Source organism: Liolophura sinensis, chromosome 11 (genome assembly GCF_032854445.1).
Source record: "Liolophura sinensis isolate JHLJ2023 chromosome 11, CUHK_Ljap_v2, whole genome shotgun sequence".
NCBI lineage: Eukaryota > Metazoa > Mollusca > Polyplacophora > Chitonida > Chitonidae > Liolophura > Liolophura sinensis.
Window position 1 is genome coordinate 24,611,513 of NC_088305.1, and position 20,339 is coordinate 24,631,851.

Here is a 20,339-nt window from a genome sequence, read left to right on the forward strand (position 1 = left end):
TAATCCTGTGGCAGGTCCATTTCACGTAGAACTGGGGGATAGCATACCTTCTAATCCTGTGGCGGGTCCATTTCACGTAGAGCTGGGAGAGACAGCATACTCCCTAATCCTGTAGCGGGTCCATTTCATGTATGGCTGGGAGAGACAGCATTCTCTCTAATCCTGTAGCGGGTCCATTTCATGTATGGCTGGGAGAGACAGCATTCTCTCTAATCCTGTAACGGGTCCATTTCATGTATGGCTGGGAGAGACAGCATTCTCTCTAATCCTGTAGCAGGTCCATTTCATGTATGGCTGGGAGAGACAGCATTCTCTCTAATCCTGTAACGGGTCCATTTCATGTATGGCTGGGAGAGACAGCATTCTCTCTAATCCTGTGGCAGGTCCATTTCACGTAGAACTGGGGGACAGCATACCTTCTAATCCTGTGGCGGGTCCATTTCACGTAGAGCTGGGAGAGACAGCATTCTCTCTAATCCTGTAGCGGGTCCATTTCATGTATGGCTGGGAGAGACAGCATTCTCTCTAATCCTGTAGCAGGTCCATTTCACGTAAGGCTGGGAGAGACAGCATTCTCTCTAATCCTGTAACGGGTCCATTTCATGTATGGCTGGGAGAGACAGCATTCTCTCTAATCCTGTAACGGGTCCATTTCATGTATGGCTGGGAGAGACAGCATTCTCTCTAATCCTGTAGCGGGTCCATTTCATGTATGGCTGGGAGAGACAGCATTCTCTCTAATCCTGTGGCAGGTCCATTTCACGTAGAACTGGGGGACAGCATACCTTCTAATCCTGTGGCGGGTCCATTTCACGTAGAGCTGGGAGAGACAGCATTCTCTCTAATCCTGTAACGGGTCCATTTCATGTATGGCTGGGAGAGACAGCATTCTCTCTAATCCTGTAGCGGGTCCATTTCATGTATGGCTGGGAGAGACAGCATTCTCTCTAATCCTGTAGCGGGTCTATTTCATGTATGGCTGGGAGAGACAGCATTCTCTCTAATCCTGTAGCGGGTCCATTTCATGTAAGACTGGGATCTGCAGCATTCTCTCTAATCCTGTAGCGGGTCCATTTCATGTATGGCTGGGAGAGACAGCATTCTCTCTAATCCTGTAGCAGGTCCATTTCATGTAAGACTGGGATCTGCAGCATTCTCTCTAATCCTGTAGCGGGTCCATTTCATGTATGGCTGGGAGAGACAGCATTCTCTCTAATCCTGTAGCGGGTCCATTTCATGTATGGCTGGGAGAGGTTGCATACTTTCTAATCCCTTAGCTTGTCCATTTCATGTATGGCTGGGAGAGACAGCATACTTTCTAATCTTGTAGCAGTTTCATTTCAGGTAAGGCTGGGAGAGGCAGAAAATAAAATCAACACAATGAAGTGATGCTATTTAATGCCATACCTAGCAGTTCCTCGTCAGCGAAATGAATGACTTACCCCCATAAGTATAAAAATGGTTCATGTAGATTTTAATATGTAATATTGTAATAAAGTAGGAAACATTTCAAATATTAACATTGGAGGACACCAGTTAGTGATGAATTTTCCACCTGAGATGCCCTTACGTATTGGTGGAATTTAGTGGTCTTCAACGTCAACTGCCTTTTGTCACCGATGCCCCACAAGTAGTGAGGGGGGAGGAAATCCAGGGCAGGATTTGAACCCACACCTCATGTGTCCTGCCTGTGTAAAGGCAAGCACTTCTAATCACTAAACCACGGCCCGCTGCCAGACCTTTATTCAACCAGACAACCAATCTGTCAATGGCCCCTTTCCTTTTCTGCCCAGGGCCAGGGATGGATCCACAGCAGATCAGTTTTTCTCAGGTGTTACAACACAGTATGGTGTCAGAACAGAGTACCCAGGCTTGGTGTAACATTTGTGACAAGTACCAACCTCATGTGAGTGCTTAACTTTATAGTACCAACTTCGTGTGAGTGCTTATCTTAATAGTACCAACCCCATATAAGTGCTTAACTTAGCACCAACCTCACGCAAGTGCTTAAGTTAGTGCCAACCTCATGTGAGTGCTTAGCTTACATGTCGAACCTCATGTGAGTACTTAATTTAGTATCAACCTCATGTGAATACTAAACTTGGTGCCAACCTCATGTGAGTACTTAACTTTGTACCAACCTCACGTGAGTGCTTAACTTAGTATCAACCTCTTCTAAGCACATAAATTATGTGTAGTACCAACCTCACATGAGTACTTAACTTACATGTAGAACCTCACATAAGTACTTAACTTAGTAGTAACCCCATATAGTCTGGAACATGTACATTGTACATAGCCTAGTATGCATCAGGATTAATGGGATGCCTCACCAAGAACCAACCCCTTGTGAGTATTTCATCTATTGTAAACCTCATGTGAATACTTTGACTGCCAGCATGATGTGAATACTTCACTGAGTAAACCTAACGTATTACAGAAAGTCAAAAGATAACAAGTATTTTTGGATCTTTTAGAATAATGTGATTGCTCAAATAAAGTAATTTGATCTAAGAGTAATGTGATTGCTCTAATAAAGTAATATGGTCTTAGAGTAATGTGATGCCCAAATAAAGTAATATGATCTAAGAGTAATGTGATTGCCCAAATAAAGTAATATGGTCTTAGAGTAATGTGATGCCCAAATAAAGTAATATGGTCTTAGAGTAATGTGATGCCCAAATAAAGTAATATGGTCTAAGAGTAATGTGATGCCCAAATAAAGTAATATGGTCTAAGAGTAATGTGATGCCCAAATAAAGTAATATGCTCTAAGAGTAATGTGATTGTCCAAATAAAGTAATATGGTCTAAGAGTAATGTGATGCCCGAATAAAGTAATACGGTCTTAATGTAATGTGATTGCCCAAATAAAGTAATATGGTCTAAGAGTAATGTGATTGCCCAAATAAAGTAAAATGGTCTCAGAGTAATGTGATGCCCAAATAAAGTAATACTGTCTTAGAGTAATGTGATGCCCAAATAAAGTAATATGGTCTAAGAGTAATGTGATGCCCTAATAAAGTAATATCGTCTGAGTAATGTGATGCCCAAATAAAGTAATATGGTCTTAGAGTAATGTAACGCCAAAATAAAGTAATATGGTCTAAGAGTAATGTGATGCCCAAATAAAGTAATACTGTCTTAGAGTAATGTGATGCCCAAATAAAGTAATATGGTCTAAGAGTAATGTGATGCCCAAATAAAGTAATATGGTCTTAGAGTAATGTAACGCCAAAATAAAGTAATATGGTCTAAGAGTAATGTGATGCCCAAATAAAGTAATACTGTCTTAGAGTAATGTGATGCCCAAATAAAGTAATATGGTCTAAGAGTAATGTGATGCCCAAATAAAGTAATATGGTCTTAGAGTAATGTGACGCTAAAATAAAGTAATATATGTCCATGCTTTCATGCTTTATTTGCTTCTTTTTTTTTCGTTAAAAAAAAAATAAGAAAAAGATGTGTTACACTTAAATCAGAGTAAAATGATCTTTGAGCTGATGTTATATGGATACATGATACATGTATATGTACTGTTGTCTCCACATGTAAACATGTTAAAGTGTTTTTCTAAATATCCTTAGATCCAGTCTAAAGCTGTCAAGTCTTTACCTGACGTCTTGGCTTTGAATTGTGAGATCGAAAACCAGCGAGATTTGGAATTCTGGAAAATACAGCAAAGGGTAAGGAAGTAGAATTAAGATGGTGTTATAATGTTCATATATTGTGTGTTAAAATTGATCAGTCCACACTATTCCCAGTATCCAGGTGACCAGTCCAATTCTCAGCAAGCCAAGGTCTCACTTTGTCCAACTTTCATGACTTTTGTTAGGAGAGGAATCTGCAAACCGGGGCCTTTGTGGCCGAGGTGGTTAGCACACCAGCGCGGCATAATGATCCAGGAGCCTCTCACCAGTGTGGTTGCTGTGAGTTCAAGTCCAGCTTATGCTGGCTTCCTCTCCTCTTGTGGGTTTGCCCCGGGGTCTACCTGGTTTCCTCTCACCATAATGCTGGCCACTGTCTTATAGGTGAAATATTCTTGAGTACGGTGAAAACTCCAATCAAATAAATAAATTAATCTGCTTACCACGTTATATCAACATGATTAATGTTGTATGTGGTTTCCTGACTGTCTTCCTCAGCAAATCTTGCCACTCAAAAAACAGTGCTCTCTGCCTACACCAATAACAATACCACTGATTTCAGTAACAAAGTGGTCATAAAAAGTTTTAACACATATTGTTATACGTAAGTAGGTAAAGGCCACGGTCACTGTGAGTTCAAGTCCAGTTCATGCTGGCTTCCTCGCCGGCCGTACTTGGGAAGGTGTGCAGCATCCTGCGGATGGTCGTGGGTTTTCCCCGGGCTCTGCCCGGTTTCCTGCCAGCGTAATGCTGGTTGCTGTCGTATAAGTGGGATATTCTTGAGAACGTTGTAAAACACCAATGAAATAAATAGATAATGGGCACTGCTGCTTTATGAGATGCAGGATTTACTTCCCCTTGTAGAGCGCTGAAGACAGATCCCTATCAAGGGTTTCAGTGAATAAATACAAATAAATAACTTATCTGCAAACAAGATACAAAATCTAAAGGCTAATTTCCATCAGTGAAACATTTGAAAATGTTTGAATTTGTGGTAATTCTTTAAGAAGGTTTGTTTTTTGCTCGGTATCCTGGAAATGATGTTAGCCAAAAAAATTTGCAGCGTAATTCAGCTATAGAGGTTAATCAAAGAAATTTAATTTGTCATGTAGCAAGTCTCCTGGAGACACTGCTGTCAGATGAACAATTAGTGCTAATTTTGTTTGTATTTTAATATTAACAGTTCAGCCTCAAAATATTCTCTTAAATACTATATCTGATCTCATGAATTTTTTGGTTATCTTTATTTTGAAGTATTATTCTTTACTGAAAAACCATCATCAGTTCACCACTCCAGTTGAAATCTTCTCGCAAATATTTTGTTATTTCACATATTGATGAAATATTCTGTGTTGTGAAAATCCGTCAAGAAGCATCATTATCTAGCAATTTAAAGCTCAGGGCAAAACAGTTCCCGACACTTTTTAAAAAATTTTTGATGAAATATAAAAAGCATTTAAAGTAGGAGAATTTGCAATGGTCTTTTTGAACCATATCAATGGTTTGATGTCACACACCTTTCTGAATAATAGGGACCTGTCAATTGCCTGGCAGTAGGACCTTGGCACCATTTCCCAACTCATTATTATTATGACGTCACAATAAGGACAGAATGACGTTACAGTAGAAACTAATACATTGTAGACGTTGTGCCACAATCATTTTTTGACCTAACAATGACTCGAGGTCCTGCTTCATACTAGTGCCATGTCATGGGATTAAAATGTATGCCACCTCCCCATTTCCCCTATTTTTCTCCAGAAGATTTTGAGAATAGTTATTTTCTGTGAAAACATCACAGGAGCATTTTAGTTTTCAGGGATTTGTCTTCCATACATGTGACAGTCTGTCGCCAACCTATAGATGGTCTTGGGTTTCCCTCGGGCTATGCCCGGTTTCCCCCCACCATACTACTGGCTGCTGTTGTATAAGTGAAATATCCTTGAGTACAGCATACACCGGTTAGAAAGAGTTTTTATGAACACAATTTTCTGTTGCTTATTTTTTCCTTAATTTACACATAATTGAATGTGTTACACTTTATTTAAGCACTATATACTGTTCTTCTCACAGATTTTTGTCATTTCAAATGTTGATGTAATATTCTGTGACATAACAGTTTATAAAGAGCCCAGAAGAGGAGAAAAGCGACACAGGGCCAAGGGAGTCCACTCCGCTGTCAAAGATGTGTCGTTATGGGGCACACTGTGCCCGACAGGACTGCCGGTTCAGACATCCAGCTGGGGAGGGCGAGGGGTATGCACACCCACTTATCTGTAGTTACATTTCCTTAGCCAGTGAAGTTGCATGTGTATCGAGTGCAATTTTGTGGTGCTTACGCTAGCAATGACAGAGGGGCATTGCCCTTTAGCTCAGTTGGTAGAGCGCTGGACCTCGCATAGACATATATGCACACATATATTCGCAGGTTTGCTTTGGTTCAGGACAAATAATACTAGTTGTAGAATTTTATAAATGTTCATGCTGTAGATGTACTTAAAGTATTTCATAAAGAAGTATCCTTTACCAGATAAGCAAAGACCTCTGCTGGAGGTCTGCTTACCTTTGACCAGTGAGGTTACAAGTTCAAATCCAGCTCTTGTTGTTTTGTCCACACTTCACATCGGGAGTTTTTTTCTAGGTACCTCATAAGGTGCAGTGTTTTCATGCATGTGATATGAAATATTGTGACATCATAAGCTCTCTGGTTGTACCTGGGAAGGTCTCCCAGTAACCTGCAGATGGTTGTGTGTTTTCACTTGTTTTCCACCCACCCTAATGCCTGCCACTGTGGTATAGGTGAAATATTCTTGAGTATGGGTTACCGCAACCCATTCTCAAGAATATTTTGCCTATATGACAAAACTGTATGTATATATATATATATATATATATATATATATTCCTTGAGAATAAAATGAAGTTTGAAACTGCAGTTGGAATATAACAGAATGTAGAAAGTTTAGAAGGCATTTTATTATTTTTTTTCCTATGTAAATTCTCCTCACCAGGGGATCTTTCTCTATTTCTTCAAATATGTACATATATATATGTATATATATATATATATATATATATATATATATATATATACATCTTACAACATAAACACAAATCAGACAATCTTCTTCGAGGCTCTTGTAATATAAGGTCATAGTTTTACTTTCATTCTCTGTTTTTTATTGGTAGGGGGGAGGGGTTCATATCCCCTTGCATCTTAGGCTTGGTTTTATCCTCTACAAAGGTAGAGGCCAGAATTGTACTGTGTCATGTACAACAACACATGGGGATTTTTTACTTCCCAGTTGAGTTTTCCTCAATTTGTGTATCAAATTGAGATCAAATCTCGCAAGCGGTATTTTTTATTTCTGTGTAGGGATGGGGAGAGTTTCTTGGACCTGAGTCGGTTCAGTGATGAGGACTGTTTTGAGCCCAGTTGGGTTCCCCTGGGGCTGAAGATTTCCCAAACTGATGAGGGTCAGATCAACATTGAAGAGATTGCCGATGATGTAAGCATACTGCACAGTCTATCAGCCAAGGAGATGTTTGAACCTCTGTCATGCTAACTCAATGATATAATTACATGTACATGGAGGTCGGTAACTTTGATGAAGTACCAGGCAACGAGAACCAATTTCAACCTGTATCGTGAAAGAGTACACAAAAACTGGGCATTTACCCCTTCTCTGCTAGAGTTGCAAAATGAATCCATATCCTCTCACCAGTGTGGTATGTGGATTCAAGTCCAGCTTATGCTGGCTTTCTCTACCCATGAGGGAAGATCTGCCAGCAACCGGCAGATGATCGCGGGTTTCAATGGGCTGTGCTCGGTTTCCTCATACTATAATCATGATAATACTGCTACCATTGTTGAGCATAGCTTGAAAAACAAACCCAAAAATGTGACCATTTTGATGTTGTGGACTTTTACATATACATAGGTAGTATTTTCCAAGCATTGCATGTAACTCCAGAATGCTTGTTGAGTGGGATATTCCAAAGAATTGAAAGTGGTACTCGCTTGGTGCTCAGCATTAAGAGGTTAGAGCAAGGAAACTTAGAGCAAGAGAACTGCTTTACCCCTTGTCACTATTATGTTATTGGGTGGAGTTAGCATGAAACTTCAGTGAGGCAGCACTTTGTCAGCATGGGCTTGCCCTGCTGCGAGAAAATACAGTATATGACCCATTGTCATATGACTATGTATGACGTATTACCATACATGTACCTGTACATAACTATTCATAAGCTTGACAACAGCGTTAATAAAATAGTTTTTAATACTGCATGAAACAAATGAATTACCAAAATTGTTTTTCTGTTTCTTGTGTATGTCAGGAATCAATGGATCCATTACAAGCAGAGACATCAAACTATTATGAGATTTTTGCCAGCGTGTCACATGTGAAGGACTCAAAGACTGGGGGTAATTTGGTGGCCTGCATCAAGGTGGGAGAGAGATATCACCAGCGGAAAGAGAATGTCACCTGTACACAGTGGTACCTGTTTAATGACTTCTCCATCACACCTATAGAAAAGGTGAGATGTAAGACAAGGTGAAGGGGAGGTACTGGTACCTGTCTAATGACTTCTCCGTCACATCTGTGGAAAAGATTAGATGTAAGACAAGGTGAAGGAGAGATAGTGAAGATTTCTTGTGATTTACATGTTTACATGTATGTCGCACATAGGGCAAAGGGGATTTCTCTGTCACACATATGGTAAGGGTGATTTCTCTATTTCACATATGTTAAAGGAGATTTTCTATCACACGTGGTAAAGGTGATTTCTCTATCACACATATTGCAAAGGTCATTTCTCTATCACTTGTGGCAAAGGGGATTTCTTTATCACACATATGGTCAGGGTGATTTTTCTATCGCACATATGGTAAGGGTGATTTCTCTATCACACATATGGTAAATGTGATTTTTCTATCACATATGGTAAGGGTGATTTCTCTATCACACATATGGTAAGGGTGATTTTTCTATCACACATATGGTAAAGGTGATTTCTCTATCACACATATGGTAAGGATGATTTCTCTATCACACATATGGTAAGGATGATTTCTCTATCACACAAATGGTAAGGGTGATTTTTCTATCACACATGTGGTAAGGGTGATTTCTCTATCACACATATGGTAAGGGTGATTTCTTCATCACACATATGTTACGAGTGATTTCTCTATCACACATATGTTAAGGGTGATTTCTCTATCACATATGGTAAAGGTGATTTCTCTGTCACACAAATGGTAAAGGTGATTTTTCTATCACACATGTGGTAAGGGTGATATCTCTATCACACATATGGTAAGGGTGATTTCTCTATCACACATATGGTAAGGGTGATTTCTTCATCACACATATGTTAAGGGTGATTTCTTTATCACACATATGTTAAGGGTGATTTCTCTATCACACATATGTTAAGGGTGATTTCTCTATCACATATGGTAAGGGTGATTTCTCTATCACATATGGTTAAGGTGATTTCTTTATCACACATATGTTAAGGGTGATCTTTCTATCACACATATGTTAAGGGTGATTTCTCTATCACACATATGGTAAAGGTGATTTCTTTATCACACATATGTTAAGGGTGATTTCTCTATCACACATATGGTAAAGGTGATTTCTCTATCACACATATGGTAAGGGTGATTTCTCTTATCACACATATGGTAAAGGTGATTTTTCTATCACACATATGGTAAGGGTGATTTCTCTATCACAGGTTGTAAATGTGATTTCTCTATCTTACATGTGGTGAAGTGAGGTGTTAGATAAGAGTGATAACTACACAGTAATGCTGGCTTCCGCTCTGGCCACACGTGGGAAGGTCAGCCACATGCAAATGGTCCCGCGTGCTCTGCCCGGTTTCCACCCACCATAATGCTGGCCGCTGTTGGATAAGTGAAATATTCTTGAGTATGGCGTGAAACACCAATCAAATAAATGAATAACTGCACATCTTGTCCACTACTAGACATTTGGAAGGCTGCCACAAATACATAAAGACGTACAATGGTCGTTGTTAAGGAACAAAACCTGTTCATGGTCACTGAACTGTTATTGTTGTTCACCTTTCATGCAAATCTTCAGTTAGAAGGCTGCCATTTTAACCTGGAATGGAAGGTTCCGTCTGTGATTTACTTCATTCGACGCGACATCAACAGGTATTACAATCTTCAAGGTAAGAGCTCGCTAACTTCTGCCAAAGTCATACGTTTGTTTGCTCGATCTTGGAGCTCATTATTTATCTATTTGTTGATTGATTTATTTGATGGGTGTTTTATGTCGCACTCGAGAATACTTCACTGTGACCAGAATTTAGGAGGAAACAGGGGCAGAGACTCGGGAAATACTCATCTCCATAAGCAGGACTAAAACCAATATCAGTTATGTAGGTGAGAGGCACACAAACCACTCGAACACGGAATTAACCTGATTAGCAGAATAAGCACGGGAATCATATGCCTGAGTCAGGAGCCGTCTCTGACTTCACCAGCTAAAACATTGTTCCTGTCACAGCTCTCCTGACCAATGAGACAACAGGATTGAATCAGGATATTTTATATCAGGTACCTGATATGTTCTGGGTGCTCATCTTTCCTCCACCCACAGATGTGATAGCCGTCTTGTACACTGTATTATAGTGAAATTTTTTTGAATACAGTAATACACAATGACCCAGGAGCCTCCCACTAATGCGACCAATGTGAGTGCAAGTCCAGCTTATGCTGGCTTCCTCCCCGGCCCTACGTGGGAAGGTCTGGCCACAGCCTGCAGATAGTCGTGGGTTCTCCTGCCCAGTTTTCTCCCTCCTTAACATTTGCAACTGTCGTATAAGTGAAATATTCTTGAGTATGGCGTAAAACACCAGTCAAATAAATGAATGAGCATAATAAATTGGCACAACTGTGTTCAGTTTGCTCAGACATGCCAGACTTTTGATTTTGTCAGGTGTGTCTTATTACCGCACCTGGACTTTGTTTCAGGAGTGTGTTGTTTGTGGGAGAGTAATTGCATGCCTCAAATTCAAAGGTCTAAACACCACTGCAAATAAATGCAAATCCCTGAACTAGTTTTTCTCTGCACATTCTGCAAGCAAAATGTTGCTGTCAGTATGTTTGAGTTTAATCGACTAACCTTTGTTTATGTTTCAGTACAAAATCCCATCACATCAGACGTGTTATTTAATGACACATCATTGGTCAACGCCAAAAGGAGGCGTGTTACCATGACTCCCCTAAGCCCTGATGAAGTCCCGAAAGAAAACGATATCATCGGGCTGGATGCAGAATTTGTGTCACTTAATCAGGCTAGTGGAACCATGTTTTCATTCTTTTTTGCCAAACAATGGAACGATCACCACTGACAATGAAAATAATCTGATGACCACAACTGCGAGTCAAAAAACTACATCAACCACTTAGAAAACTGGAAGGTTATTGACACCATCATTTTTCCCTTCAAGGGAACAAGTTTGAATATGAAGGTGTTTTGTTCGTGTTGCTATTCACCATTTTTTATATTGACCCAAATTGGTTGAATGTAATAAATACCTCTTCATTGTTTGTGAAACTTTTTTATCTGCTTATTTGATAGGAGGAGTCTGAGCTAAGGAGTGATGGGACTCGCTCAACCATAAAACCCTCCCACCTGGCTGTGGCCAGGATATCCTGTATCAGGGGGTAAGGATTGAAGGAAAGCTCCATAGCCAATCAAACCAATTATAAATACCCTGGTTTAGTATGGCTGACTTCCCTTTCTCTAGGAAGCACAAGGTGTAGGTCTACTCTAGACCTGGCCTTACACATGTACAGAGAATGTGTAGATTTTCATGTTCTCACTTTGGTGACAATAAGCGATGCTCATGTGGCTGTTTGCGCTGTCTAAAGCTCCTTGAAGACCATTTGTCTTCTACCAATATGGTGCGCATATCTGTACACATCATATGTGAGGAAGTTAGTGAGTAACTTGCCAAAGCTTGGTGGTTTATGCCAGGTTTCGTCAGCCAGTAAACCCAATCGCCATCATATAGGCATTTAATTCTTGGGTAGGGGTCGAAGCAGCATTCTAATCAGCCAGTAAGTAAATAAATAATACTTCTGAGGTAGTTGCCATGACTGATTTTAGTGGACAGGCCCTGGACCTATGAGGTTTAGAATTAGTATCCAGTTCCTGCTGGTTTGTCTGTGAACTTATGTGAATTGCTTAACCAATGTTCATGGTTTCCTCAACACATCCATTTATGTTACTTGGTGGAGGTGAAATTTAACCCAAATTTATATAGATATGCGTGAAAAGGTTTTTTTAGCTTAAATGTTTGATAATGTCTTATTTATATACAGCAAATTTTAATTACATCTCGTGTAATGTTTGAATCAGAGATGTAAATAAATTGAACCAAATCTGGATTTGAAAATGCTGATTTACATTCCCTGATAATTCGCCTAGTCTATGAATAAGTAATCAGTGAGGTAATTGACTGAATGAGTGTATGAATGAATGATTGAATCCATCAGTCTGTGGATACATGTACATTACTGTATCAGCTGACTTGGGCCTCATTGTCTAATACGGTTAAAGTGCGTGTTTGCCTGAACTATCAGGCCCTTTACCTTTTAATTTGTGTGTTCGGATTCGGATCTCGCTGTTGCATCTGCAGCTTTCAGTTGGGAGGTTTGTAAGGTTTCTGTTATAGGTTAACCCCGGGCTCTGTAGCTTCTTCCACCTATAAAGGTGACTTTTCCTTTAAGAGAAAAGTTCCTCAGCATCACAGCTCTAAACACCAATCAGTCATTCCTCTCTGTTTCTCAGGTCAGGTGAGTTGGCAGGTGAGCCATTTATTGATGATTACATCGCTACACAAGAGCAGGTGAGATTCTACAAACCAGTTAATCTCATTGAAGTCTGATCTAGCCCCTTGCTGCTCCCCTCTAATAACACAGTCAAAAAAATGTGATTGTTTGAAAAGAAAAAAAAATCAATTTTTCTTAAATTTTATTGGGAGACTGGTAAGAATTTTTGTATTGATCAAGTAGTGTGAATCAAGAATTAATTTCTTATTTGAGAGAGCATGGTCGTGACTTTTTTTCTGATAATATCCACTACCAGGACATATTCTTATTTAAAATAATCCCATTTTCTCAAATTAGTATTTTTTTTTTCTTTTAGTAGTTAAGATTGCTTTCTCTTAAGTGATTAACTGTTTGAGCAAAAAGGTTTGTCCATGAATAAGTCACCAGGTTTGCTTGTAAGGTAATATTTTATGGCCTTTCGTTTGCCTGGAAAATGCACTTTTTATTTATTTATTTATTTGATTGATGTTTTACGCCGTACTCAAGAATATTTCACTTATTCGCCGGCGGCCAGCATTATGGTGGGAGGAAACCGAGCAGAGCCCGGGGGAAACCCACGACCATCCGCAGGTTGCTGACAGACCTTCCCACTTCTGATCCCAAACTTTAATGGTCACATTGTGACTGTGCATAAAGAAATTGTAAAAATGCAACTCAAAATGATGCTCTCTAAGAGTTTAAAAGTCTGTCATTGAAAAGAAATTTGTATGAATATTTAACTTTTTTATTGGTAAACCATCATATTTGTGTTTAGTTTACTTTTTCGATTTAATACAGCTTGTTTAGTTTGAATGGCCAACAGTTTGGGAGTGGCCAAACGTTTTCCAACACTGAAGTGAATCAGGATATGTCTTGGTTCTTGCTTTTCCTGCCTAAGGACAAAAGGTGTCTGTCGTACACACAAAGTCAACTTCTCAGACACACAAAGTCAACCTGTCAAACACACAAAGTCAACTTGTCACACATGTAGTCAGTCTGTCGTACACACAAAGTCAACTTCTCAGACACACAAAGTCAACCTGTCAAACACACGAAGTCAACTTGTCACACACGTAGTCAGTCGGTCGTACACACAAAGTCAACTTCTCAGACACACAAAGTCAACCTGTCAAACACACGAAGTCAACTTGTCACACACAGTCAGTCTGTCGTACACACAAAAGCGATGTTTGTATATAATGTACATGTACAAGGGCACATACTTGATTGAAAGAACAGTGGATGGGTTAAAATAGGAAAAGCAACAAGCCTGCATATGGAGGGCTTTTTTATATCAGGCTTCAGCGAGATTTGTGTTATTTCAGATCTGTTTATCAACACGTCAGTTTAGGGGGGAGAGATCAGACTTTAATGAGAAACAAGTACGCACACTTGTACACTCCACAAACAAACAGAGCGGTAAAAAGAAATTGTACCAATCTTGTCTTAAATCAGTGATGTTAGTTGGCCATGATAGTTACCAATCACATCACAAAAAGAATGACTGTGGCTGTTTTATATCCCCCCCCTCCCCCCACCTCTCGTTCAAAATAACAATACAGGGTATTTGATTTGTGGTTTATTGATACACACGATTGATAGATCTGATTACTTCTTGAAGACCATTGCTTTTTTTTAGTCATTTTTACCAAAGTTTACTAAATGTGGTCATGGTTTATCGGGTTAAGTGTAATCTTGTAAAGCAGGAAATCTTTAATAATTAATTTACTAAGATCATTGAAATTTTTGTACTGTCACGTTAATATCCTGAGAAGGTTTTGATAAACATTGCTGGAACTTTTTTCAGTTTGTACAGGTTCAGTCTGGCTAATTTTAGTGTTACATTGTGAACAGGTGAGAACTACCCAGTATAGGCGGGTGTGTTTCTTGATAATCGACATAACTGGGAAAAAAATTGTGTCTTTGTGCTCGGGAAATGGGGTGAGGTGTATGTGTTTTGTCATCACTTAGGATATATAGTTTTGTTTAACTGTCCAACCCATCAGAGGCAATATCTTTGATAGAATATTTGTTTGGTGGTGATATCTACCTGATTCTTTCATCTATAGGTGGTAGATTACTTGACACAGTTTTCTGGGATAAAGCCTGGTGACCTTGACCCTAATGTGTCCACCAAATACCTGACAAATCTCAAGTCCACGTACAACAAGCTGCGTTACCTCGTGGACCAGGGAGTCATCTTTGTGGGCCACGGCCTTAAGAAGGACTTCAGAGTCATCAACATTGTGGTGAGTGCAGACAGAATTTTTTAGTGATGTATTTACCTGATTGGTGTCTCTTACTGTACCGGTACTCCAGAATATGTCACTTACAACAGCGACCAGCAATATGGTGGGAGGAAACAGGGCAGAGCCCTGGGGGAACCCACAACCATCGGCAGGTTGCTGGAAGACCTTCCCACGTACAACCAGAGGGAAAACCAACATGAGCTGAACTTGAACTCACAGAGAACGCTAGCGGCCATCATTATGGAATAAGGAAACAGTGGGAATTCCACAACCTTCCACAGGTTTTATATGATTGACAGAAGATTTGGCAAATGTTTCCAGCTTGGAATTAGATGGGAATGGAAACAGAAGTGGTCTATCATGATGTCATTGCTATTTCATCATTTATATGACCCAAGGTGTATTTTTATGATGTCAAATTTATGACGGGGCTCACACAACATACAAATTCCAGATTTCACTCAAAGTCATAGGTTTGCCAGGTGCGTGACAAGATGCCATGGTTTCTGGTCACCTGTGGTAAGTTTCATCCTGTTCTCTCTTTAAATCAGGATGATTTGTCAAGTAGATGTACCTGGTAAGGTTCAGTAGTTTCCTCTGAATTTTGAAAAGGTTCTTGCATAGCCTGCCTAAAGACAAAAGGTTTCTCATGTGCGTGGAAAGGGGCAGTGGTTTCCTCCGACCTTTGACAAGGTTCTTGCATATCCTGCCTAAAGACAAAAGGTTTCTCATGTGCGTGGAAAGGGACAGTGGTTTCCTCCGACCTTTGACAAGGTTCTTGCATATCCTGCCTAAAGACAAAAGGTTTCTCATGTGCGTGGAAAGGGACAGTGGTTTCCTCCGACCTCTGACAAGGTTCTTGCATATCCTCTGTCTTTCATCTGAATATACCATGAGGTTTCCCAGGTGGCTGGTACACAGCAGTGATTCTCTCTGAGCTATTCCAGGTCTCTCTTACCCAGACACCTGGGGCAGATTCCACAAAGCCATTTCTGACTTTATTCAAAATTTTTTTACAGCGCTCAGTTTTGGGTACTGAAAGTTGAAATTTTGATACATTTGGCGTAAGATAACACTGATGAGGTGGACAAAATGTTACCTTATAAAACCAAAGAATGAACGTAAAGATGGTGTACAAATTTTGACTTATGTCAGAAACGTCTTTCTGGAACCTGACCCAGACATCACCGACTCAGTCATTCATGTACACGTACATAATTCTCATGACGACGTGTATTAAATTTCTTATGTACAAGTCCCATGTGTATCTGTAGGTGCCAAAAGACCATATCCTGGACACTGTGGAACTTTTCCAGCTCCCGCGCCAGAGGATGATCTCTCTCAAGTTCCTTGCCTGGTACTTCCTGAGTAAGTCACACAGAAAATGGCCACATGGCTAAAGTGTTCTCCAGGCCAAGCCTTTCAGCAGTGAGATCACGGATTCAAATCCATCTCCTGCTCACTCAGCAGTAGCTTTACATCATGAGGTAACTGCTTTGCCATCTTGGGATATGTGTAGGTTTCACCCAGAGCCTGTACCCTTGGTAGAATTTGAAGTCTTGGTTTTCTGTACCCATTGAGGTAACGAGTTCAAATCCAACTCTTGCTGGTCATCTTCGGCTTTCCCACTATACGGTTTGCAGTAACCTAGCCAACGTAGTGTAGAAAGTACAGCCTAAACATTTATAAGAAAATCCAAAAATAGACTTGAGAAGAATATATTCTGCATTTACTTCTAATGTAAGAAATTGCTTGCTGAAAGATCAAATTCCTGTTCAGTAATTTCAAGGACGTACGTGTTACAGAACTAAAGATCCAGTCGTTCACACATGATTCTGTGGAGGACGCCCGCACAGCGCTGCAGCTGTACGAGAAGTACCAGGAGATGTCGCAGGAAGGGATGGACACGGTTCGGGCGCGCATCAAGGAGATGTACGAGTTTGGCCGCAAAGTTCAGTGGAAGATTCCAGAGGTGGAGGAAGAGGCAGATTCCCAGCTGGCAGAATTGTGATGTCTGGGATTTCATCTGATGGAATTGTGATGTCAGTGATTTTCATCTGGTGGCATTGTGATGTCAGCGATTTTCATCTGATGGAATTGTGATGTCAGCGATATTCATCTGGTGGAATTGTGATGTCAACGATTTTCATCCACAGTGAATTGTGACGTCAGCGATTTTCATCCACAGTGAATTGTGACGTCAGCGATTTTCATCCACAGTGAATTGTGATGTCTGGGGAATTTCATCGACTGTCTGGCGGAATTGTGATGTCAAATGATGTCTCTCATGCAATTTACATGAGAGTATAAAAGCAAGGGTGTCAGAAATTGTACACGTACTGTGTAATAGATTTGTACATTAAATTCATTCATACATTTTGTTACATACATCATGTTCATGATTGTTGTGCTACATTTAGGATTAACTACTCCATATGTCATGTACTTGTCGTTGCATGTATGGAGAAATGATTTCTGACTCCTCAGTCCTGGTTCAGACGTTCTCACGCCATGACCACAATATTGCCAGTCTTATTGAGCCATTATCATTTATTCATTTGAACTCATTAATGATCTGCTCATCTACAACTATGTGGAACAGGACACCAACACAAGTATCATTGTTACAGTGCATGTACATCCCACGACAAATGTCTACATATCTGTGCTACGGTATGTCATTGGGAAATCCGTTCATAACCCATTCTCATTCCATCAATCAAATTTTGAAACAGTACTTGCTACATGTGTAATATATGTGCGCATATATACCAGTGAAGAGTATTGCTGAATGAAGGATAAGTTAACATTTAGTTATTTGATTGGTGTTTTTACACCACACTCAAGAACATGTCACTTATACGATGGCAGCCAACATTTCGGTGGGAAGAGGTAAATTAATAAATCATCCAACGAATACTGTTGTATGTAACTTAATATGGTTTACATCACAAAATGTCATCAAAAAAAGGAATAAAAGTAAAGAGTATGAAGAGTTTTTTCTTCTCCTTTTTGTGGAGTGCTGTCATATGAGTTGAATTAAAATAGCATTAGTTCAGAGTGATTGCAGTTTCAAAATATTTTTGTCAGTATTTTAACCTTGTCATGTTGATCTCTTCTAGGTTGTCTCATTAAGGGTAAGCACATGTATAAGGTGAGGTCAGTTTACCGTGCTCAGACGGTTAGAACATACATCCTGAAAACTGTCTAATCTGCGTGAAACCTTGTGTTGGAGGTTGATTTTTCCTTACAACACCTATGAAAACGTATATGTACTGAAGTAATCGGAAAGCCTTGAAAACCTTAAGATCAGAAAAAATAAAGGTGGCTTTTTTTATCCTGGCTAGCTTCAACGGTTAATTATGACCGACTTTTTGCTGTGACCATCAGGCCTTTGACAAATGCGCTAAGGGTGAATCCAGTTCTCAGTATAATACAGCTGACAGGCTGAGGCTACAATTCGAGAGGTTTGTCAGGGACAGAAGATCAGTTTCCCGTAGTAGACTGGTTAACTCCACCCATGAAAAACCACACCACTGTCATAAACCCTAATTCTTAAACGTTTTCAACCAATACTTTGAAAGATTCTGCCAGAACTACTGGGTTTGCTCAGTTTAATGACGCTTTATAGGCACAGACAATTTTTTTAGCATCATTTTCATAATAATGGTAAGCATAAATTCCACTGTAAAAAAAAAAAAAAAAAAAAACTTGCTTAAGTGGTTGGAAAGGTTGAAGATTTACAGTAAGAGAAAATTCTCAAACCCAGCGTTTGAAACCTGTACCTGGCATGTCTTAGTGATTGAAAGACAAGCACTTTAACCACTTTGCCACAATTATCCGGTCAACGTACCAAACATCAATCGGGCGTTCAGTTTCTGCATTAAGTTGCTGTGATATAATAATCTCCAGTAACGGTGATAAAATGCAACAGACAACATTTAACATTTATTTACACATAATTTATAAATACTTTCTAAAATACTAAATTACTTCTTCCATTAAATTTATTGAGTAGTTTACAATACTCATTGATTACCTAACTCAATCCACCCAGGCCAAAAACACAGCAGAAAATACATACATGTATAAGTCAGCACTGACATGACTGATGGGAAGGTTTATGAAACCAAAACTGTACAATGGTTGGATGTCACTTGAGATGGGACATCACAAGTAATAGCTGAAGTTTTCATCACACTGGGAAGCCTACAGATTTAATGTAAAAATCAATAATTCTTATCTTAGCCCATGCTTGCTAATGGAAATCAAACGATTGCTGGCTATGTTTGAAATGACAACAAAATCAACATGCTCTCAAGTCCCACAACACTAATACATGTACTGTCCTCGATTAAAAAACAAAATTCTGCATTTAGTTAATAAAAGAACTCCACCAGACTGACTATGTCTGTTAGCTGTTGCTTTTCATACACTTAGGACGCTAGCTCTGGCTGGAGAAGCACATACATCTTAAACAGCCCCTAAACCATCGTCACCCTCTGCTGCCACTGTGATGGACATATTACCGAATCAGCTTAAATATTGGGAAATAACATGCACGAAAGTTTAGGTCTGCGATCATAACATTTCTGATTCGGTGTGAATCAATACGCTAGGGCATGAGTAATGCATATTGTTAAATGGATACAGTATATGTACAGGTAGATACTGAAAACAGTCACACAAACTTTATTAAGAGAGAAAGACAGGCACAGAATATACATGTGCTCTATTTTAAAATCCACAACCATTTTTCCACGTACGAAAGTTGTTCATTTTGAGACTACTTTACTGTCTACGATACCAGAACAACATTTTCTTGAAGCTCTGAAGTTTACATGTACAAACCCAACCAGTGTAGTTTTGCTGTATGAAATTGGTTTAAATTTGCCTATTCATATGTAAAAGGGTTCAGGATTTAGATCAGTTTGGGGCACACGAGTCTACAGGTTACAGTCACTATTCAAAGTCTGCCATTCACTGAGAATTTCATGTCCATATTTTTTTAAAATTTTTATTTTAGTCACCAATTTTCACATCGTATATGCAGATGAGTTAGTACAGCTTGAACTTAAGTCCATGTTAAATGACACTATTTAAATCAAATTCCATGCCATGCCTTACCACATCAGAAGCATTATCCACAACTTTGTACCAATTTGATCCCAGATTATGTTTTTAAAATGTTTCAAACACTTCTTTAGAAGTGTCAAGAAGGGCTTGTCTTGACCTATTGTCTGTTTCCAGGTGTTAAGGTAAGTTTGTTTCATCAACCTTTTAAGTGTTACCACTGTATTTTGATCACTGTGTTCATTACACAGGTCACATCATTTTTAATAACAATTTAATTGATTCCAAACCTTAATGTGAAACTCTCACCCAATATAAAGTAGTATTAAATGCAAAGAGAACACTAACATGTAGGTTATGTCAGATGAGAGCCCATTACACAGTCTCCCCCAAAATAAATGGAGTTATTCCTTTTCAACCCAGAAAAATGCATTTGGAACTTCAGATTCTATACTGGGACCACTGATGTCAAATTAGGTTTGAAATGCACGTACATGTAGATCTGTGAATGCGT

The 20,339-nt window shown here is 39.4% G+C and overlaps 1 protein-coding gene across 1 annotated transcript in view; it reads left to right on the plus strand.

The window, feature by feature from the left end:
• LOC135478226 (PAN2-PAN3 deadenylation complex catalytic subunit PAN2-like) overlaps positions 1-16,872 on the plus strand; it is a 38,431-nt gene extending 21,559 nt beyond the window's left edge. The window contains 12 exon segments of the mRNA XM_064758498.1: positions 1,794-1,906; positions 3,587-3,685; positions 5,766-5,902; positions 7,023-7,155; positions 7,985-8,185; positions 9,763-9,853; positions 10,827-10,981; positions 11,269-11,354; positions 12,484-12,541; positions 14,573-14,752; positions 16,027-16,120; positions 16,558-16,872. Coding sequence (XP_064614568.1) covers positions 1,794-1,906; positions 3,587-3,685; positions 5,766-5,902; positions 7,023-7,155; positions 7,985-8,185; positions 9,763-9,853; positions 10,827-10,981; positions 11,269-11,354; positions 12,484-12,541; positions 14,573-14,752; positions 16,027-16,120; positions 16,558-16,763 — 1,553 coding nt within the window. The 3' untranslated portion in view covers positions 16,764-16,872.
• Positions 16,873-20,339: the final 3,467 nt, after the last annotated feature.